Source organism: Strix uralensis, chromosome 4 (genome assembly GCF_047716275.1).
Source record: "Strix uralensis isolate ZFMK-TIS-50842 chromosome 4, bStrUra1, whole genome shotgun sequence".
Taxonomy (NCBI): domain Eukaryota; kingdom Metazoa; phylum Chordata; class Aves; order Strigiformes; family Strigidae; genus Strix; species Strix uralensis.
Window position 1 is genome coordinate 49,786,834 of NC_133975.1, and position 19,530 is coordinate 49,806,363.

The following is a 19,530-nucleotide window of genomic DNA, read 5'->3' on the forward strand; positions in this document are numbered from 1 at the left end:
CCTTCTGTCCCCTGTCATCTACAGCCATTGCCACACCGATGCCTAAGTGCTTTCCAGCTAATCCACCTGCTCCTAACAAAAAATTATGTGGTTTTCTACTTTTTCCTCCTCCCTGGCTCAAACCAGCCTCAAATACTCAGTTACAGGCTGCCAAGTGAACCAGCCATTTTCCCCATTTGCTGGAGACAGCACTGCTTGGGGGTTGCCTTTTGGGGTCATAAATGCATGCAGCGTCCCACTGCATTGGGGGAGAATTACGGCTTGAAAACCAAGGCACGGAGGGAGGCACTATTGAAATCTGCTTGCTCAACCAACCTGAAAAGCAAGCTAAAACCTTCCTGCTAACACACATAAATGAAATTTTGTGCCTGATTTGTATTTGTATGATGTTTGTCCCCAAGACACTGCATGTAGATGAAGATCGATGGTTGTAAAGTTGGGAATCAAAAAAGTAAATGAGAGTAGATCACTCACCTACAGCACAAATGTGCTTCAGCCAAGTTAGTGCTTGAAGAGCAACTTCTCTTTTTTTTTTTTCTTCTTTCTTTTGCAATCATTGCTTGCTTGACAGGCCCAGACGGAATTACATCACTTCCTAAAACCCATCAAAGAGAGTCCATCTCCTGAAGAAATGCAGCTCAGATGCACCCCGGCAGGAAACAGGAAATGTAAATGTACGGGTGAAGCAGGGAGCCAGCCGAAGCACCCCTCGGGTGGGAGCGCCGCCAAGGCAACATGCGAAAGCAAAACCTCATCGTGCTGCTTTCTGCCCTGTCGCTGGTCAGAGGATCTGCCGGGAACAGTGAGTAAGAAAGCACCTTTCGCCTTCCGAGGTGGGACCGCGTTTCGTGCCTGCAGCGATGGGACCGAGTTGGAGGGCAACACCCTCCAAACTGAGAGCTGGGAGAAGATCTGTGGGGACTTGCTCTCCGCTTCTTTTAGCTGTGTTTACCCTTTCTGTTTTCAGCTGCCTGACTTTTTCAAAGCTTTGACTTTTTTTCCTTAGACCTAACCCCAAACAGCAGCAACTGAATCCTACAATTCCTACATTACCTAAATTGAAGGTGTGTAGGAAACGAGTTTCCATGCTGGACTGCCAGGCATTTTGCTTCTAATTTTAATTATTTGTTGCACTTTTTTAACCCCACACTCATACTATCAGCATTTAATAGTAAAGTTAGAGACAGAGCACTGCTTCCATTCAATGCGATTTCCGCAGTCCCGGTGCACTGAAACCGGTTTAACAAAAGAACAGCCGCTTCCAGAGACAAATATTTTGAATTCTCGTCTGCAGAACAAAGTGGTCAGCACCATGGATTTAGGTCCTGACTTTCTGAAGGGAAGAACTGCGAGAGGAAAAGCTGCTCGTGACAAAATGTTGAAGCTTTGGGGTATCATGGCAGAGGCTCTCACCCATTTGCAAGGGGTAGTTTGTTCCACTGGCATTTTGGCAGCCAGCAACTGCGCAAGACAGGCAGCTCTTTTAGTAAAACCTTGCCAGACAGTGCTTATATACTTTTCGGTGTCAAACAAATTACTGCCAAAGTGCCTCAGGATGGACTAGAAGTGTTTGCTGCCTCTGTGCTGCTATAGCGAGCGAGAGCTCTCCAGAAAGAAGGGAGAGAGGACAGTCACGCTCAGCTATCACTGGACTTCTTAAGATTTTGAAATGCACTGGTGAAATAGGTGGTTTGGTATGGGCATTTTTTCACTGAAAACCAGTGCTATAAGGAGGGTGTAAAACTGGGGTGCTGGCTCCCGGCGTTCTGCCTAACTGTTTGCGGTTAAGAGTCTTGCTTAGCTGTAAGAGTGAGCTAAGCAAGGTATAAAATCATTTGGTCTTGTCTGCGTTACTACAGCCCTACTGTGTAACAGATTACATTAGGAAAATATGCTGCAAACATTGAACAGAGCTTAGAATCAAAGCGGTCAGAGGAAAAAATCCTGCCATGGACAGAGCAAAACGGAGGTCCCAGGGGAACAGAAGGGCTTGACACAAGCAACGCAGCGTGATCAGGCTCCAGCTTCCTTAGCTCATCTGCAGTGTACTGATCACTAGTATTTCATCACCATCTCCACAGGGTGGAGGGACACCTTAGTCCCCAAACCCCCCCACCCTTCTTTGTGATGGGCATTAAAGGCTGCACAAAGCACTAGACAGATGTCACATACCAGGTGCCCCAACTCACTCCCCGCTGTCTTTAGAGGCTTTCTACTGGTAGGTCCACCTTTAAATTCTGGTTGATTTTGAAACGGTTCCTCCGTGGGAGTGAGTCAGTCCTGACAGAGCGCTTCCCGACTTCTGTCAGCCCTGGCTCTCCTGAGCCAGTCCCCAGCTGCTGGGCAAGGGGAGGAGAACACCTGCCCGCAGAAGAGTAGGGACCCTTGCTCCCCATACAAAGGCAGCTTTTGCTTGTGCAACCAGCCCTAAAATATACCTGGGGCTTACGCTGACTGCAAGGGTGGGAGGGGGGAATTTGTGAACTTGGGCTTTGGAGGGGAAATTGAACTGCAGAGGGAAGAGTTTATGCAGGGTCTTATGTACCCCAAAGGCACTGGTGAGTCGGGAGCCGCTCTGCTGAGGGCAGCCTCCTCAGGGGATCTTTGCTCTTACCCCTCCTTGCTCACAGATCAACAGGGCAGGACCTGTAAAGGAGCTTTTTCCCTTTTTCCTCCTGTCCTAGACACAGTCCTCACCTTTCAAGTGGTCTGCTGGAGAAGGGGCGCAGAAGCTCTTGGGGTTCTCCTAGATCTCACCTCTATTGTCTAGAAACCATTTACAAAATAGGCAATAAGAGTATGATTAAATCTTGCAGCATAGACAGATTGAAGCCTTTATAAGTCCTGTTCCCATACTGTGATGGGAGCCTTGTAAAACCTTTCCATTTGGATGATGATTAACAGATGGTTTTCTACTGGCTGTGCTACAATCACTCTAAGCCAGTAGCTCTAACAGCACGCCTGAGGTCTCAGCTCTGGGTGCTGGCTCTCTCCTGGCTCCACACTGAGATTGGGGTTTGCACCAGTCCCCTTCCCCTTTCCTATCCCCTTGCTTTGTGCAGGCAGAAAACCCTACCAGTGACCTGCTGAGGGCCAGCAGTGGCCCTCCCTGCTCTGGGTGATGGTGCTCGCTGCTCAGCCTCTCGGCAACCCTAAAGACCTACCTAGGTGTGTGCTGACCCTAGGAACAAGTATTAAGGCCCTTATTATAGCTTATAGGAAAAGGCTCTGACCCTATGGGCATTTCCCAGAGTACACCATCTCCCTCTGTGTTTGGTGAAGCACAGGAAATTGCAGCGTAAGAGGTCTGACATGGAGAGCAAGAAAATGCGTGAGGGAGAAGAGTGGTGAAGCGTGTAAGCTCATTAAGCAGAAGGGCTGAGATTGTTGCAGGTAGTGCTTTATTTTGGCTGCACTATTGTTCTGAGCTGTCATTCAAAGAAACTTTGCTATCAAATATCCAGATACTCAGCAGCTTGTACCATGAGCACAGGCAGCAACTCTCTCTTTGGCAGAGAAGTGCCCTTTAGGTACAGTCCCCTACAAAACTGAGGTCTCTAAAGGAGTGATATTTTTGATCTGTTCCCCCCTAGGGTAATGAACTTGAGAATGGGCTTGAACCCATCAGAGTCACCTGTTACAATTTTCTAGCAAAGCAACAATGTAAGAAATGAGGATTTGCTACATCCTCTCTTTCTAAAGTGCAAGTCCCTAGAAAGGAGATGAAAACCCCTTTATACTGAACACATCAATTCCTTGTACGTATTTACTCCTATTCCTCCCTTTTATCCACACACACTACCTTCCACTGTGTTTTATTCAAGTGCTTCAGGGACATTTCAGAAAATCTCTCCTTTACATCAGCAAGATTGCCTACTAAATTTCAGTCAGTGACCCCAGTCTGTTTTCCCTTAAGGGATTTTATGATAGCTGGAGAGCCTCTGGAGCTTTTGAATCTTTAATTTCAGTGTCCTCCTGAGAGTAAGGAGCACCAAGAGCTTTGCATCACAGTGAGGTTGCACGGGTATCATTGATGCAGAGCTAGAAGGCCACGAGATTAAGTAGATGCATAAATTGGTCTGAAAGACCTTTAGCACTGGGGGTGAGAAATGAGACTACAGGTTCACACATTGCCTCTAAGACGTGTGACTGAATGTGCAACTCTGGCAGTTAACACAGCACTTCTGCTGGATGGAAGTACAATGAGGAGAAAGCTGTCTCCATCATCTATAAATGAACTCAAACAGTTGTTTCCTCTTTGAGGTTATACCTAGATAACACTTTCTAAGCACCCTGTTTTAATAGGATCTTGTCTACAGATTAGCCATCCTGACATGTTTGTGCTCCCTCATCAGAAGAGCGTATGCACCCAACAGCTAGCCTGCAGGCTTTTAAGGATTCCTCTTCTAGCCAGACTTACAGGCAGGACCTGCCACAACAGGCAGTTGGGCAAGCCCTGGCCATGGCAAGGAACGGCCCTTCTTACAGCAATGTGACGTGCAGGGAGAGGAACAGAACAGGGCTGAGTCAAGCTGTAGGAGAGAGGATCATATGGACCACGTGAAGTGGTATGACTATACCACCAGAAGGAATGTGTGTATGGAGCAGAGTGATATAGGATGTGGTAACTTCATGCCAACATATACAGCTTTATAGTCTTTTCTCGTTTTGACACCTTCTCATGAGCCTTCCTTTCACTGCATTTTTATAGTTTATAGGAAAGTTTGGAGGAACAAAAAATTTCCTTTCAAACTAATAAGTTCAACTATCCCACTGACTTAGCTCTTGCTTTCCCTCTGATCCCTTTTTCTTCTGTAAGTAGGTACTATAGTGTAATTTGAAAAAATTCCCTTCAGAGACCCCAATCCTCAAGTCTGATGAGAAGGCAGCAGAGAGACTGATGATTTACAGCAGAACAAAATGTGCTGACTGCTGGCTATTTTCCTTTGCCTCACATCCAGCTGAAATCAGAAACCTGTTTTCCCACTTACTTCATCAAGAAACTCCTATCGCCACCTCTGAGTGCTAGAGCACAAACCTCAGAGGAAGAAATGCTGCAACAACATAAATGTTGGTTGGTTGAGATGCAGCTGTTTGGCCTCCAGTCTGCAAAACTGCTCAGTACATTCAAGTCCCCCCATCTCCCTTGAAAGGCAAGCTTGGGAGTACCTCCAAAACTCACACAAAGTCCATCAGTAGCCTGAGCATATTTTTAAAGTAGAAAACACTGAATAATACCTTACACCATGATATCTGCACACAGGGATGTGGCCTTTTTGTAATTCGTAAGAACTGTAATGGAACCTTTTTTGAGCCTCTGCTAGTGCTTGCTCAGGCATTTTGGTCCCCCAAGGACTAGATCCTCTAATGCCTCAGTGGTGGGAACCTGAGGACTTCTTAGGTTCCAGTTCCAGTTGTGCCCAGCTCCCCATCAGGGTGGGACACAGCTGCATGCTAGCCCCTCTCCTTTCTGCTCTTGAAAGCATGGAGAATGGCAATATGGGCTGGGCTGCAGCTGTGGCATGCTCCCATCCACTTCCCTCAACATTGGGAGAAGTTGCCAGCACTCAGGCCCCAGGCAGTCCAGACAAAGCTGGAGCCAATGCTGTTGTTGTGTGAGCACCTGCTCCTTGGCAGAGATGTGCAGAGGGCTGAGTACAGATGTCAGACCATAGCCAACAGCATGAGGCCGAGCTCGGCAAGAGGAAGGGCACAGGCTTTGCAAAGTCAAGGAGATATCTACATGGTCAGATGTGACTTGCTTCTTGTTCCACTGTATTGGCCCTGGTTTTCCATCCTGAATGTATGTTACATTATGTTATGTTATAGTCAGACTCCCTTTTGGAGAGAGCTCATAGATCTCTGCAAGATGAAACCCAAGCACAACTGACAAGACAGTTCATGGTATGAATGACCACCACAAACCTGGCTCCCTCCAGGCATGGAGAAAATGTCTGAATACCATCTCACACAGTCTCCAACTTCCAGATCCTCTTCTGCCCTGCTCCAAACCTTGCAACATCCATTTCAGTCACCCTACAAAACAGCTACTGAGGCCAGCTGCACAGCCTGCTCACTATTTTGGGCACTTTAAACTGAAACACTACAAAAAACAATTACTACCCTGGGGCCAACAACATGGGTCTCACATGGCCTAGGCAGATGGGTGCGGTGGGCGCTGCGCCTGCACTGGGAGGCCTGAGTCCGTCCCTCCCCACCAGGCTGGAGGTAAAAATCCTTCCTTGGTGCAAGCTACCAGGTCCACCCAGGTGCAGGTTGTGATTTTCCTACCGTGTTAAAAATGTGCTGTGTGGATGGCCCAAGAGCAAGAGCAGCCCCTGTGTGACAGGTAGGACAACCCTCAGGTCAGAGCTCTGGTCCTCACAGGTGATGGGCAGAAGAGCTGGAGGGAGATATGTTGAGGCAGAAGGTGAAACACAGGAAATAAGAGCAATATCCTTGCAAGAACATTGTGCAATTGGCTACCCTTCTGCTGAAAGATGTATTTAATTCACTCAGAGAAAAGATCTCTGTAAGAGGAAATGGTGTTCACAGAAGAGGTATTGTTTTGTTCCTGAAATTATGCAAAGTGAACAAAAATACATGGCATCAAGGTCACTCCCTGTGATTTGCCATTTTCTTTGCCTAGAGACTAGAAAAGGTAATTCTATTTCACACAGAGACAAATGATCTGAAATCTGCTTCATAACTCAAAAACAGGCAGATAAAAAGTACCAGAGACACTGGAAAAGTCTCTCTTGGAAATCAAGCACAGCATATGCTGCAGCTGAAGGTTTAGCACTACAGTTAATGAGGTGTGACTGTTTGCGTTTCTTTAAAGTCACACCATGCTTTAGACATTTGAAAAATCCATTTTAGCTCTAAGAGTAAATGAAAAATAAGGTATTTTCCCCACACCCTTTCCCATCTGTACTATTTTAAGCAATGGGCTTGTCTGTGTCAATATATCAAATGCAGCAGATGACAGGTTTCAAGGGTGATGGCTAGAGGAGGAAAATGAAGCAAGGTCACCAAGCAGTCTGGTGAGGCTATGGTAGTCTATTGGCTCCATCAGCAATATGGTCCATCATGCTGTGGTCATCTCTAGCGATACCTCACTGCTCTGTGCAGCAGCAATCAAAATGGAATGGCTGCAGGCACCAATGACTACAAACTACCTTGGGAAAGAAAAGTCAAGGGGCCAAGCTAATAAGGGAGAAGAGCTCTCCCTCCCGTCCTCTGCGACAGGATTAAAGACAGCCAGCAGATCATGGGACAGGGTTGAGGAGCACACACATAAGGGGTCATTACCTGGAAGGGAGGCAGAGATTGTGTTTTGCTCTTGACTGAAAGACTAAATACAGGAGAAAGCAACAGAAAGACTATCAATACAAAGTGCTTTGCCACTGCAGAGCTAACATTTTCATTGTCATATTGTGGTGAAAAAGTCTGGTGACCTTTGCAGTATTAAATACTATATTCAATTATTAGATTTATTAAGTATTAAAATTATTTCATAGTTTTTAGGAAAGGATGAAACAGGTGCCTGAGTGATAAGCATGACAAAAATCTAGATAAATCACTGTTGTCATACTCAAATAATTTTATTCATTTGAAATTGGATTTTCTGGAATACAGTCTCATGAGATACTCATCTCCTCTTTGAGACAAATTGACAAAGGAGATGCTGCAGAGTGGATTAAGCAAGAGATAGTGCTGTAATCCCAGTTTCCCTCTCTCACTTGGCATCTCTGGGAAGGACAGCATCCCTGTCCTTCCGATTTTTCATTTGTAAAATGGAAATAACTGCTCATCTCTCAGGGCCATTATGAAGATTAATGTGTTTACAAAAGCATTTAAAATGCTAAGTACTTTTGGTTCCAGTACTGTGAGATTGGAAATGCCAGCACTGAGGTGCTGAAAACCTTAAGCTCTTGCTAACTCTAGTGGAAACTATGGCTGCCCAGCATTTTATAAGAACAGGGAGAAACATGTCATTGCAAAAGTCATGAAATCCCACCCTGCTTTACTGCATAAAATGAGCGCTGCACCATGGTATCTGAAAGGGCAGGTAACACAAAAAATCATGATTTAATTTCATGCTAAGAAAATTGTTGAAGGCTTTGCATTTGGAAACATGTTGGTGTAGTTTATCTAAGGACTGATTCCTGCACCTTTGGCTACACAACAGGATTTTTGGCATTAGTATAGAATACAGTATCAGCCCAGAATTTGCTGTACTTCTCTTAAGCTTTAAACTGTGACAGCCAACACAGACTCTTAATTAGCCTCCTAAAAAAGCTTGTTTCGCTATTACCAAGATAGCAAATTTTAGCCACTTTTCTTGCAGAATGCATGATAAATGAAACTGAAACCCAAACCAAGGTTCAAAACCCCCCAGTCTTAGCATTTGTGAAGAATAACCAGCACTGACTCTTTACCATACACTCCTTCAGTGAGCCCATATGATCAGAGGAGCAGTTAATTGCATCTGTATCCAGTAAAGTCCTGGTGTTAGTACTACCTTTTCTAGTCCATGCAGAAGTGAAAATCAGCAGCTTCTGCAGGCTTCAGACTTCCTTTCATCAGTTCTGTTTTTCACAGTGAAACAAATTTAATGAATCTGAGAAAGGCACAGAAGCCGGGAGATGAGTGAGCTGGAGGAATTTGTGAACCAGGGATAATGGTCTCCCTGAAGGGAGTACTAACTCCCTGGGTAAAGGGAGGGATTAAAGAGGTTGTGGCCATACACACCAAGGCTGAGGAGCAAAGCAGGATGGGGTGGTTTACTGAGAAGCAGAAGACTTTTATGTGAGCACGACACCGGATGCCAACCTGCAGGAAAAAAAGTCTGTTTGTGCAAGAGAGCTTCATGCAGACAGACCACACATGCTGATATGCCCCAGTAAAAGCCACCTGAAGAACATGGGTCAGGACTGGTAAGATTTTGTAACAAATTTGCAATCTAATTTTACATCCGATGCCCAAGACTTCAAAAATCTGTGTGTATGGGGCATCTGCTATTTTTTATTTAAGACATCAAATGAAAAGTAAATATTAGAGCTGTACGCTTTGACTCACTGATAATACCAATAAAATCCATAAAATGTTAAGTTGTCCTTGTATATTTGGCAGGCTCTGAAAATGGTGGTTCGGGAGACGGATTGCCAATATTATCCACCGTTACAGTAACGCCTCCTCCTGCTACGCATTCTTCGACTGTGGATGACCATGAGCCAGTACTTGTCACTGCAAGTGCTACTGAAAGCAGCTTTGAAACAAAAAGTACTCCAAGTACTGAATTGAATGCTGTGAACAATCAGGACAGCCTAGAAGCAGCAGAACAGTCTATCCTGATATACATTATCCCCATCGCACTGCTCGTCCTGCTGATTTTGCTGATCATATTTTTCGTAATACATCATAAAAGGAAAAAGTCTAAGCAAGGTAAATTAATCTTTCTCATGCATCAGAAGGATATTTTTAGGGTGTGCTTGATGTTAACAAAACATTATTTGGAGGCCTGGGATGCCACATTTAGGATGTACTTCTCTGCTTGTAGTTGCACATTTGACAGATAGGAAAGAGATCCACCCCTGGCAAGGGTATCCAGGCACACACCTCTCCTTAGGCAGGAGCTAGTTCTGCTTCTGGGCACCTCCTGCTCACACTGCACACCCACCACCCACAGGAGCCACGGCACTGAGCTCCAGCTCCTGGCAATACTGGGAACAACACATAGGTGTAACCATGTGGCTGCAAATGCTTATTCTGACTTTATACTTAATAACTTCATACAAGGTTAATTTAATGCTTCTATTGCCTATACTGCCCACAAGGTAAAGCTGCTCAGAGCTTCAATAAAACCATTTTGAGGAACACTTTTAAGGGATCTTGTAGGGTGGTGGCAACTATGAAGATATCACAGTAAATGAGCTAGGAATCCCATGGTTAGACTGCCTGGGTGCTGCCATAGGGAGAGCAGCGCTTCAGGAAGGTACCTTGAACTGTTAGCAAAGAAATTGGTAACTTGGAGTGTCAAGCCACAGAAAAAAAACCTGAGGTGTCATATTAAAACCACGCAGTTGGTAAGTGAAGTCCTGAAATGGTCATGCCAGTGTGTCTACAGAACAAGAGCGCAGCTGCAAGCTCCTCAGCCTGCAGACAGTGACATAGTTTCAACAGATTTTACGTCCATTTTTCAGGGCATTTTTAGGCTGCACCTGCCTTACCACCAGGTCACCCTCATAGCAAACTGAATTCACAACTAGGCACCTAGTTGTCTGCCTGTTTCTGGATGACCTGAAATGCAGGTACACTCTTGCAGTGGGATGGGAAACATGGTACCTTGCACAAGCACAATCCTGGGATCTCTTGCCCTGTGCTTGTTGCTTGAAGCTGCAATTTTGGGCATCCTCAAGGCAGAGGCAGATAGCTCTGCTGCCCTGGGGTGGCTCCGCAGTCAGGGAATATGCTGGAACAAGCGGGAGGTGTCAGCACCCATTGGCAACAATGAATTAAAAATAAGCTAATTTGAGACTGTATACAATGTGAATCCTATATGTAGTCCTTCATTCTTGATTGAGGGCTGAGGCTTTTCAGTCACTTGATTCCTGGAGGGGGAGTTCTGAATAATGACTATCACACTACTTTTTTTTTCCCCCCACATCTTTACTTTGTCTTGGGATCAGGCTTTGGATCCCTTTTGACATCTGGCTAGTTCACCTTATTTGCCTAACAGATTTAATCTGTCATGCAAGTCCATCCTCCCCTTCTCTCCATGAGCAGCTCCCAGAGTCTCCAGCCAGAGCTGGATTGCCTGTGTGTCCCGATGCTTCCAGTAAAGCAGTGGTTCCTTTTCAAGATACCATTTCTCTCATGACATCTGTTCTGCTCAGGGAAGCGTGCATCTGCCATGTCCTGCCCACTGCGGCGCTAACAGCCAGTTTTCTCCCAGCACAGCTGAGCTAATAATGAGCTGCTTTTAGTGTGTTCAAGATTAAAAATAATGGGTTCCTCTGAAAATTACAAACAGGATGAGATGTTTTGTCTTTCATCCACAAGTTAAGTATTATGCCTTTTGAAAATGCAGCCAGTTTTACATGACCTTGTTCAAGGCTTGCTTGCAGTCTGAATGAACCCTGTATATATGAAGAGCAGAACTATCAACACCAACTTTTTTTCTTTTCCAGATGAGCTGGGAAGCGAAAATGTGAAAAGGTAAAGTTTGTGAACATTGATTTTTTTTTTTTATTCTTTTACTCTAATGGGATATTATGATTTTTATCTCTGCCACTACCTGTTTTAATTTAGCTGTACACTAAACACCATTACCTTTTGCCATCAATTGCTCCAGTTAACCATCTCTAGAGGTGGCTAAAGTGTGACTTCAGTATCTAGCTGTAGGTGCAGGACTAGAGCAGAAGAACAGGAGTTAGGGTGGCATAGGCGAGCGCTGCCTTACAGGCACCCACCGCCCACAGCGACCCCTATGCCTGTTCTAGGCACCCCCAGCTCCACTAGCCATAAGATGCCACCAGACATACCAGGTGCCCCATGAGCAAAGGGGATCAGTTGCCTGGCTCATCACCAACTTTTACTATTCACAATAAACTCTGTGTCTTGCTCCCCTGTTTTTCAAGTTTGTCTTCTCACCTTGAGGTGAGGCAGAAAGGCTCACCCAGCTGCTGTGGAAGCAATACCTTAGCTGCTGGGAAAACAAGCCAAAAGCTGTATGGCTCTGATAAGAGTGATAATTTTTATCATTACCTTTTATTGAGTGCCATCTTGCTAATCCATGCTGGAAGTTGGAATTGGCTTCACTGGGAAAAAAAGGGTTTCTTGCTAAAACTATTTTTTCTACCATGTGACTCCAGGAATAATCAGCAAAGGGCAACTAAACAGAGGCATTTACATAAATGCAGAGTTACTCTACTCATGACCTTTCCTTTTGAAGTCACTGCCAATGTCAGTCACAGCTAGGACAAAACTTTAAGCCCTCTGCTTTTATCACTGGAGCAACAGGACTTCTGCCATGTGTTTCAACAGGGCAGAGAGAAACAACTTTATTTTTCAGTTTTCTACTTACAGTTGGGACAGTTCTCGAATAGCTGCAGTGGACCTGTGCTCTGGCATACCCCAGACCACACTGCCCGAGTCCCTCTGCATGTGATGTCCCAGCCAGCTCTACCTCTGCCCGGGACCAGCATCTCGCCACTGCTTCTTTGCAGCCATTTGCAGCCCTTTCATTCACACCCATTGGGCTGACATCTTCTCAGATTACTAGGCTAGGATCGCTTTCCAGACTTTATACATGTGTCTGGAATTATGAAAGACTCACAAAATTGCTACGTTGTAAGTTGTTTAAATCAAGCATTTTGTGTAATGCCTTTTTTTCCCTCCCTCCTCTCAAGTCCTATTTTTGAAGAAGATACACCCTCTGTTATGGAGATAGAAATGGAAGAGCTTGATAAATGGATGAACAGCATGAACAAAAATGGTACACGGTAACTCTTCTACTCCATCATCCCTCTCTTTCTAGCTGACGTAGATCCCATGCTTAGAAAATCAATGTAAGGCGTTTTGTATGTGTGTCACTGCTTTTCCTACAACATTTTTAGTTGTGCTCTTGACTCCCTGCTACTAAAATAGCAGCACAAATGTCAGGGGTAGAATTGTTCAGAGGACTATTTTAGCTTGTGTAGGAGCTTATTTTTAACATATGATAAAATATCATAAATGTTTTGAGTTTCCAGTAGACACTTCTATTAAACACATGTATAGCTGTGAACAGTATTTATATTTTTAAATACACATTTTTAATGCTAAATACTAGTTTCTCTGAAAAATCCAGTCCTTTCAGTCTTCAGATTTTCTACAGTTCTGTGTTCCACATTGTGCTACCATAGAAGAAACATGCATTTACTTATAGTTCAGACCACCGTTTACTTAAAATTGCTGTCAGGATCCTATGAATACATCCTTTTTCTCTTTGCATCCTTTCCCTTGCTTGCCATCTCTATGACATGAAACACAAGCTGCTCTTAGCTGCCAGCACCACTCTCCATCTACATCTTCTCTGGCAAGTCTATCAGTCCATGGAGCAATTAGTATCTGTGCTAACTACCAACAGCAGCATCTTCAGCTCCTTCTTAGCTACTTCTAATTATCTTGTGGTTTTTTCCCCCTCATTTTCCTCCCAGTCAATCTCCCGCTCAAAATCTCTAAGGACCTTACATCCTCCTTCAAGACTTTCAAAAAATGCAAGTCTTCAGTAATGTGTGAATTAACCGAGGCCTGATTTTGAACTGCTAACAGCTTTTCACTGGCTAGGAAATGCTGAAACCCTGATATTTTTTTCATTCCTGGTCCCTTGCTTTATATCCAAATGGCTCATTTGCCTGACCTCTTAGGAGGCTTTGTTTTTCAGTACATAAAACTCTTTGGAGCATTTCTTTGCGTTAGCACAGTGCTCCACATGATGGGGTTTTGACCTTCGCGGTCCATAAGCTCTAGCAGAAAACATATGCTAAGCAGCAGTAGTAAAATAGAGACATTGAGTATAGTACATGGGGAAATAGTACTGTAAAAAATATTTTTTAAAATTCTGTGGACAGAAGGGAGACAATAGTTTACATATGGGGTTTTTTTATTAGTGTTCCCTAAATCCCAGCCCCAAATTCCCAGCTGAACTATAAAGCATAGGTACAGCTAGAAGCAGTGGAAGATTAACGGATAGTCCTCCCCATGTAGTTTATAGGAAACAGTCCTTAAAAGTAGCTCATTTGTATAAGTGTACATAAACACTGAAATATATATAATAGAAATTATGGCAACACCTATCAAAAGAAAAGAGGATTTAAGACATGTAACATTCATGCTATTGGGGACCATGCACAGTTTACAGATAAAAGGGTGCAAAAGAGCATCTGCAGTTTTATATTCTAGAGAGACTGCATAATAAAAAGTTGAAGAACTGTCAAGAGTAACTATAGTCTGGTTTCTTATTCTTTTCAGCTGACTGTGAATGTTTGCCTACTGTAAGAGAAGAAGAAAAAGAATCAATTGCCAACCCAAGGTACTTTTAATTCATGGTATTATTTGAAGAAATATGGTCAATGTCATTCCAAAATAATCTGATTTTTTAATATGTAATTATAGAGTGATTCTTTGGTCTATTTAAGTTTTAAAGCTTTTTTATGTAGGGACTTTGATTTCAACTTAAACAAGAGGTTTGACACTCTTATTTCTAAACTGGTCTCTGCTTGTAAATTGCACCACTAAATAATCTTGTGGTTGTAAACCTGTGCAAGACAGACAACCAGATGGCACAGATGGAGTTCCACTCACTGATCAGACTTTAATCAGTTTCCCAAGGTGTTGACACAAGCATTCAGCATAGCTTCCTGGACACTCCTCACCAGCACAGAGACCCATCTCCCCTCCGCCCCCAGGTGCCCATCAGTTCCTGAGAGCCCCTGCCAGACGTTTGGACTGCCAGACAGGGGCTTGCCTGACTCCAAGAAAAAAACCCAAAGGATCTTCCTGGTGTCCACCGTGCAGTACTCCCCTGGAGCTGCCACTAGCTCACAGTCCAAACAGAGATCCCAGAAGAATGGAAGACCACAATCCTGGCAGCTTATAAACTTAAAAACTTCCTGGATGGTTTCCTCAGGATTTTGACCAGAACCCCTAAACCCTTCTCAAACTCCCAGTTTCCCTAATTAAAAATTCTGGTTCCAGCTGGAAGCAAGGGGCTCTACATTGCCCTTGCCTGCACACTTGTGTGTCAGCTGCATTTTGAGGAGTGTGCAAAGCAGCTCCTCTGTGCCGGGTTATGATAATAAACAATTAAACCACCCTGTGTGCCAAGAAAATCCCTGGTGCAGTGGAAGCAGACACAAGCAAGCAAGGCCAGGAGCAGGGAGGGGTGGCAGCAGGGGGACCTAGGTCTTCCCCTTCCCACGGCACCAGGTGACTCAACGCAACATGTCTCTCCGATGGAGCTAGACCATCATAATATCCTGGTCCCCCCCTCTTTTCTGAGTTTCCTTGCTCAGGAGGGAAATAGTGGTGGTGTTATATCACCACTGCTAGAGAGTTTGCAACTCAGTTGCTCCAAAGCTGCAGTTTCAGGATAGCTTTTGGATGGGGCTGCTCCAGTGCAACTATTTGTATTTAAAAGGTCTCTGCTTATGCCTATTGCAAGAGAAATCATTGCTGTGCTGTGGGGTTTTGGTTTGGGTTTTTTTAAAAGAATTACTTAGATCCTAGGTTACAGATGCAAGCAAGCACAATAATTTTACCCTGAGCAGCTGAAAAAGGTGCTAGATTTCCTAGCCATCTGGGTCTTCCCTACCCAGCCTCTAAATGATAACTCAGGCAGGAAAAATTGTTAAGGAGAGGCAGCTGCACAGTGGTTCTCTAAAAACAGATTTGCTGAGCATACCACTGACTATAGTAGAGAGTATAGGACAAAGTACGCTTGAGCCATATGCTAACACCAGCAGAAGTTAATCATACTATAAAAGGCTTTTTAGGCACAATGACACCCTGAACATTAAGTTTACTTTAACAGTTCATTTTCAGAAAGAAATCATCATGACCTACCCAGCTTGAGCTGACATTTTAAATACTGTCCTTACTAAAGTGCTGTCATGGTTTGAGCCCAAAGGACAACTGGGCACCACGCAGCCACTCACCCCTTTCCCCTCAGGAATGGGAAGGAGGAAATAAAGAAAAAGGCTCTGGAATTGAGATAAGGATAGGGAGGGATGACTCACTCATTATGGTCACAGGCAAAAGACAGACTCCTAAGGGGAAGAAAACAAACATCAATGTAATTCAAACACCACCAACAGCAACACCTAACTAGAAGAGTAGGACAGAGAGAAGCATTACCACATCTTAAGAACACCTTCCCCCCACCCTCCCTTCTTCCCAGGCTTAGCTTTGATCCTGATTTCTCTACCTTCTCCCCCCCAGCAGTGCAGGGGGCAGGGAATGGGGGTGTGCGGTCAGTCCTGCCACTTCTTCCTATTCAGGGGGAGGACTCCTCACACTCTTCTCCTGCTCTGGTGTGGTGTCTCCCTCATAGGAGACAGTTCTCCATGAACTTTCTCTTAACATCAGTCCTTCCCATGGAATGCATTCTTCCTGAGCTGCTCTGGCATGGATCCCTGCCACGTGTTGCAATCCTCCCAGCACCGAAATACAACAGCAGGGGCTTCTTCCCTCAGAGTCCCAGCCTTCAGGTGCAGTCAGCTGCTCCGGCATGGGCTGCAAGTCAGCATCTGCTCTGCCAGTGACTTCCATGGGTGGCAGGGGGCAGGGAGGGTGGCCCTGCCCTCTCACCACTGGCTGCAGGGAAGTGTCTTCTCCAGCACACCTCCCCCCCTTTCTTCCACTGACCTCGGTGTTCACATAGGTGTCCTTCTCATAACTCCCACTCCTCCTCTCAGGTTCCCCTTCTAAATATGTTATCACTGAGGCACAGACACCATTGCTAATGGGTTCAGCCTTGGCCAGAGGTGGGTCTGACTTGGAGCCAGGGGAGCTTTGAGAAGCTTCTCACAGGGGGACACTACTGTAGCCCCCTTCCCCGCTACACACACAAACCCAACAAAAGCGCTTTTGTACTGGATTTGCAGTAATCCCATCAGAAGGTGGGGTTTTTGCTCCTGATGGGCAAAAGGTATTTTTGGACTACACCCTACCTCAAGTTCCCACCTGTAAAATAGAGATATTGCCACTTCAAAGCACTATAGTGAGGCTTCAGCCTTGATATAAAAAAAGCAATCCTGTTCAGCTAAGTATGCTTCAGTCAGAGTGAAGGTACACACATTATTTCAAGCAAGATACGAGTCATAAGAAAATATTAAGATCAGACTGTAGAGAAATTTATGCCTCTAAATTGTAGGAAGGCAAACAAATGCAAATAAAAAGAGATTTATCTCTAAAACCTTCAGAGCTGCTCAGACAAAGGATATAAATTGAATACAAAGTACAAGATTATTAGGTTCAACTTCAGATTCTGAAAGACTGCTTTGTTTGGGCAAATTTATTTTCAAATGATGATAATTTCTTTTTTAGATTTTATTGATGATGTTTCAATGTGGGAAGCATCTCAAGGCCTCACTGAATACAGCTGTCTGAGTGTTGTTTTCCTGTTTCATAAAGATGCTAGGGAAAGTTAATCAAGACCCAAATGTTTTGAACTATGAATTAATTTTGGTAAGATAACATTTTGAAACATTTTAATGACATTTTCAGAATGAAAATTGTTCCAAAACTATTTTTCAGACTATGTGACTTTTTAATATAACATTTTAAAAAGTTTAAAGAACAGAACCCTGTGGTGGTAAAATATTTCTAAATGTTTTCCTTAAAACTACTTTTCAAGTTTCATTTTACATGAAATTTTGAAACATGCTTCATTCCAAAGTGAAAAGGTATCTGAAGTAGTGGGATTTTCTGGTAAATAAAAAAAAGTTCATTTACATTTGTTTCTGCAGTTGAACCTTCTCAGACCAAGACCTGATGCTTTTCCTGACCAAACTCTTATCTGAATAAGTAATGTCAGAAAGAGAACTATGTACAGATAAATAGATGTTTTCAGCAGCTCTTTTGAGCAAGAAAAGTAAAAGACTACAAAGTAAAATGAAACAAAGCTATCATTATGGCAAAAATTTGTACTCGTGAGCATCAAGGCTGCAGATTTGTGCACAAGAGACAACATATGACAGCCCAGGCTCCTTTGTAGGTGGGGGTCATCTGCCTTGTGCATAAGCTAAGTTACAAATATACATGGGGATATACTTAATTTTTAAATATATATATTTTTAAATAATATAACTTGCCTTTGAAACCTAGTGCTGAAATCCTGATTGTGCCTAAGCAGAGAACTATGACATCTTCCCAGCCTCACTGGGGCTGGGGTTCCCATCCCACACATGCAGGAAGGAGCAGGCAGGAGGGCGCAGGGGCAGCAGCCAAGGGCTGATGTTCCTGTGGTGCACAAGTGGGTGCAAGACCAATCTCTGGGGACTTTTACTCCCCCAGCAAAACAGAAGCACAGCCTGTCCCCTTCACAGCATGGGTCTTTGTAGGCTGCCAAGTACGATGAAGCAATTGCCCTCTGCTTTATCACACCTCCCAAGGGGGTCTTGTTTACCTTGGGCACCCTCCTAATCTTTCTGCCTGAAAAAGAGTGACTCCTTTTTTACGGATACCTGTGGGGAATAAGTCAGTACAGAGAGAAATATTCCTTTCCCAGGCTGTGACTCAGTTTGGCAAGGTACTTAAAAAACCATGAAATAGTAAGATTATGAGTGACCCTTTTAACTTCAGAGGTGATTTAAACCCCTGCTATTAATGCTGACTGAAATCTAACCAGCCAATAAAAAATGTTGCATTTTTAATGTTGGCATGAACCAAACATTATTAATAAGTGCTAAGGAGCAGATAGGCAGAAATCTGCAGGACAAGAAATTCCCCTATTATGAGGCCAGATTTAATACAAAAATTCCATCTGTAAGAAGTTATCCTAACCTGTGGAAAGATGACAACTTGATTTTTCAGTACTCGCCTGGGGGCAGGAGACAGGGTGCACTGGGTAGCCACCAACCAACAGAGAAATCAGACTAGTCCTTGCTGCCAGCATCTAGTACCACAGATGGGGTCATTCCCTGCATTGCATGGCTGACACTTTTGTTTTCTGATAACTCTTGCATATTATTTCCTGCTGAGACAACTAACCCAACAGCATGAACACTGATGTGTTTTTTTCTTTCCCATGTATACACAGTGATGGTGAATCATGAAGTCAGAACGGCAAAGAACTGGTTAAAGAGAAGCAGCGCACAAGCAAACAATCTTCCAGATATTGGATGAACTGGATTTAAATGTAATTAATCTCAAAAGGCCAGAGAAGCAAATGCTTTTGTTGTGTCCTGCTACATAGAGCCTTCAGAAAGGAAACATCACTAAGGGGAAGAAAAAAAGAAAAAAAAGGAAAAGCTCTATAGTAAGATTAGGGGCTGATAAATAGTCCTTCTGCAATGACATTCACCACAAATGAAGAGAAGCCTCTTTCCACACCCCCCCCCCCCCCCCCCCCCCCAAAAGGTCTCAAAATAGTCTAAGTTTCTGTCTGGTTCTTCAGTTGTGCATCATGCAGAACCACTTCTGTTCCAAGTTTGGTGGGTTTCTTTAATTTTTGTGGGTTGGTTGTTATTTTTAAGAAATATTAATAGCATCCATAATTCTGGACTACTCTGATTTGGTGTATGTGAAGCTAATGCCTATGCAATATTTGTTTTTCAATTTGCTTTTTGGTAACGGTGCACTGATTTGCACAGGACTTCTGCTGGGGAGGTACCAGACTAGGACTGACAAACCAGCTCTGAGGAGACACAGAGCAGCTGAAAAGCCTCTCAAAGGATTTGACTGAAGTGCCTGCAGCCTAGTGAGGACATGGGTCTTTATAGCATGCTTTTTGGTTTTCAAATTAAAGGCATTGCAGAAGTGAAA

General features: G+C 44.0%; 1 protein-coding gene across 3 annotated transcripts; it reads left to right on the forward strand.

Moving 5' to 3' along the window:
- The first annotated feature begins 537 nt into the window (after nucleotides 1-537).
- On the forward strand, nucleotides 538-19,090 carry TMEM154 (transmembrane protein 154). Of its 3 annotated transcripts, none has more exons than XM_074866667.1 (6): nucleotides 538-833; nucleotides 9,136-9,447; nucleotides 11,193-11,220; nucleotides 12,414-12,499; nucleotides 14,017-14,077; nucleotides 18,806-19,090. In XM_074866667.1, the coding sequence occupies exons 1-6, from the start codon at nucleotides 632-634 to the stop codon at nucleotides 18,819-18,821; spliced, it is 705 nt and encodes a 234-aa protein (XP_074722768.1). In that variant the 5' UTR covers nucleotides 538-631; the 3' UTR covers nucleotides 18,822-19,090. The 3 variants fall into 3 exon arrangements, with proteins under 3 accessions (XP_074722768.1, XP_074722769.1, XP_074722770.1); XM_074866668.1 differs by having other exon boundaries at nucleotides 538-806; XM_074866669.1 differs by having other exon boundaries at nucleotides 654-802.
- The last annotated feature ends 440 nt before the right edge of the window (nucleotides 19,091-19,530 follow it).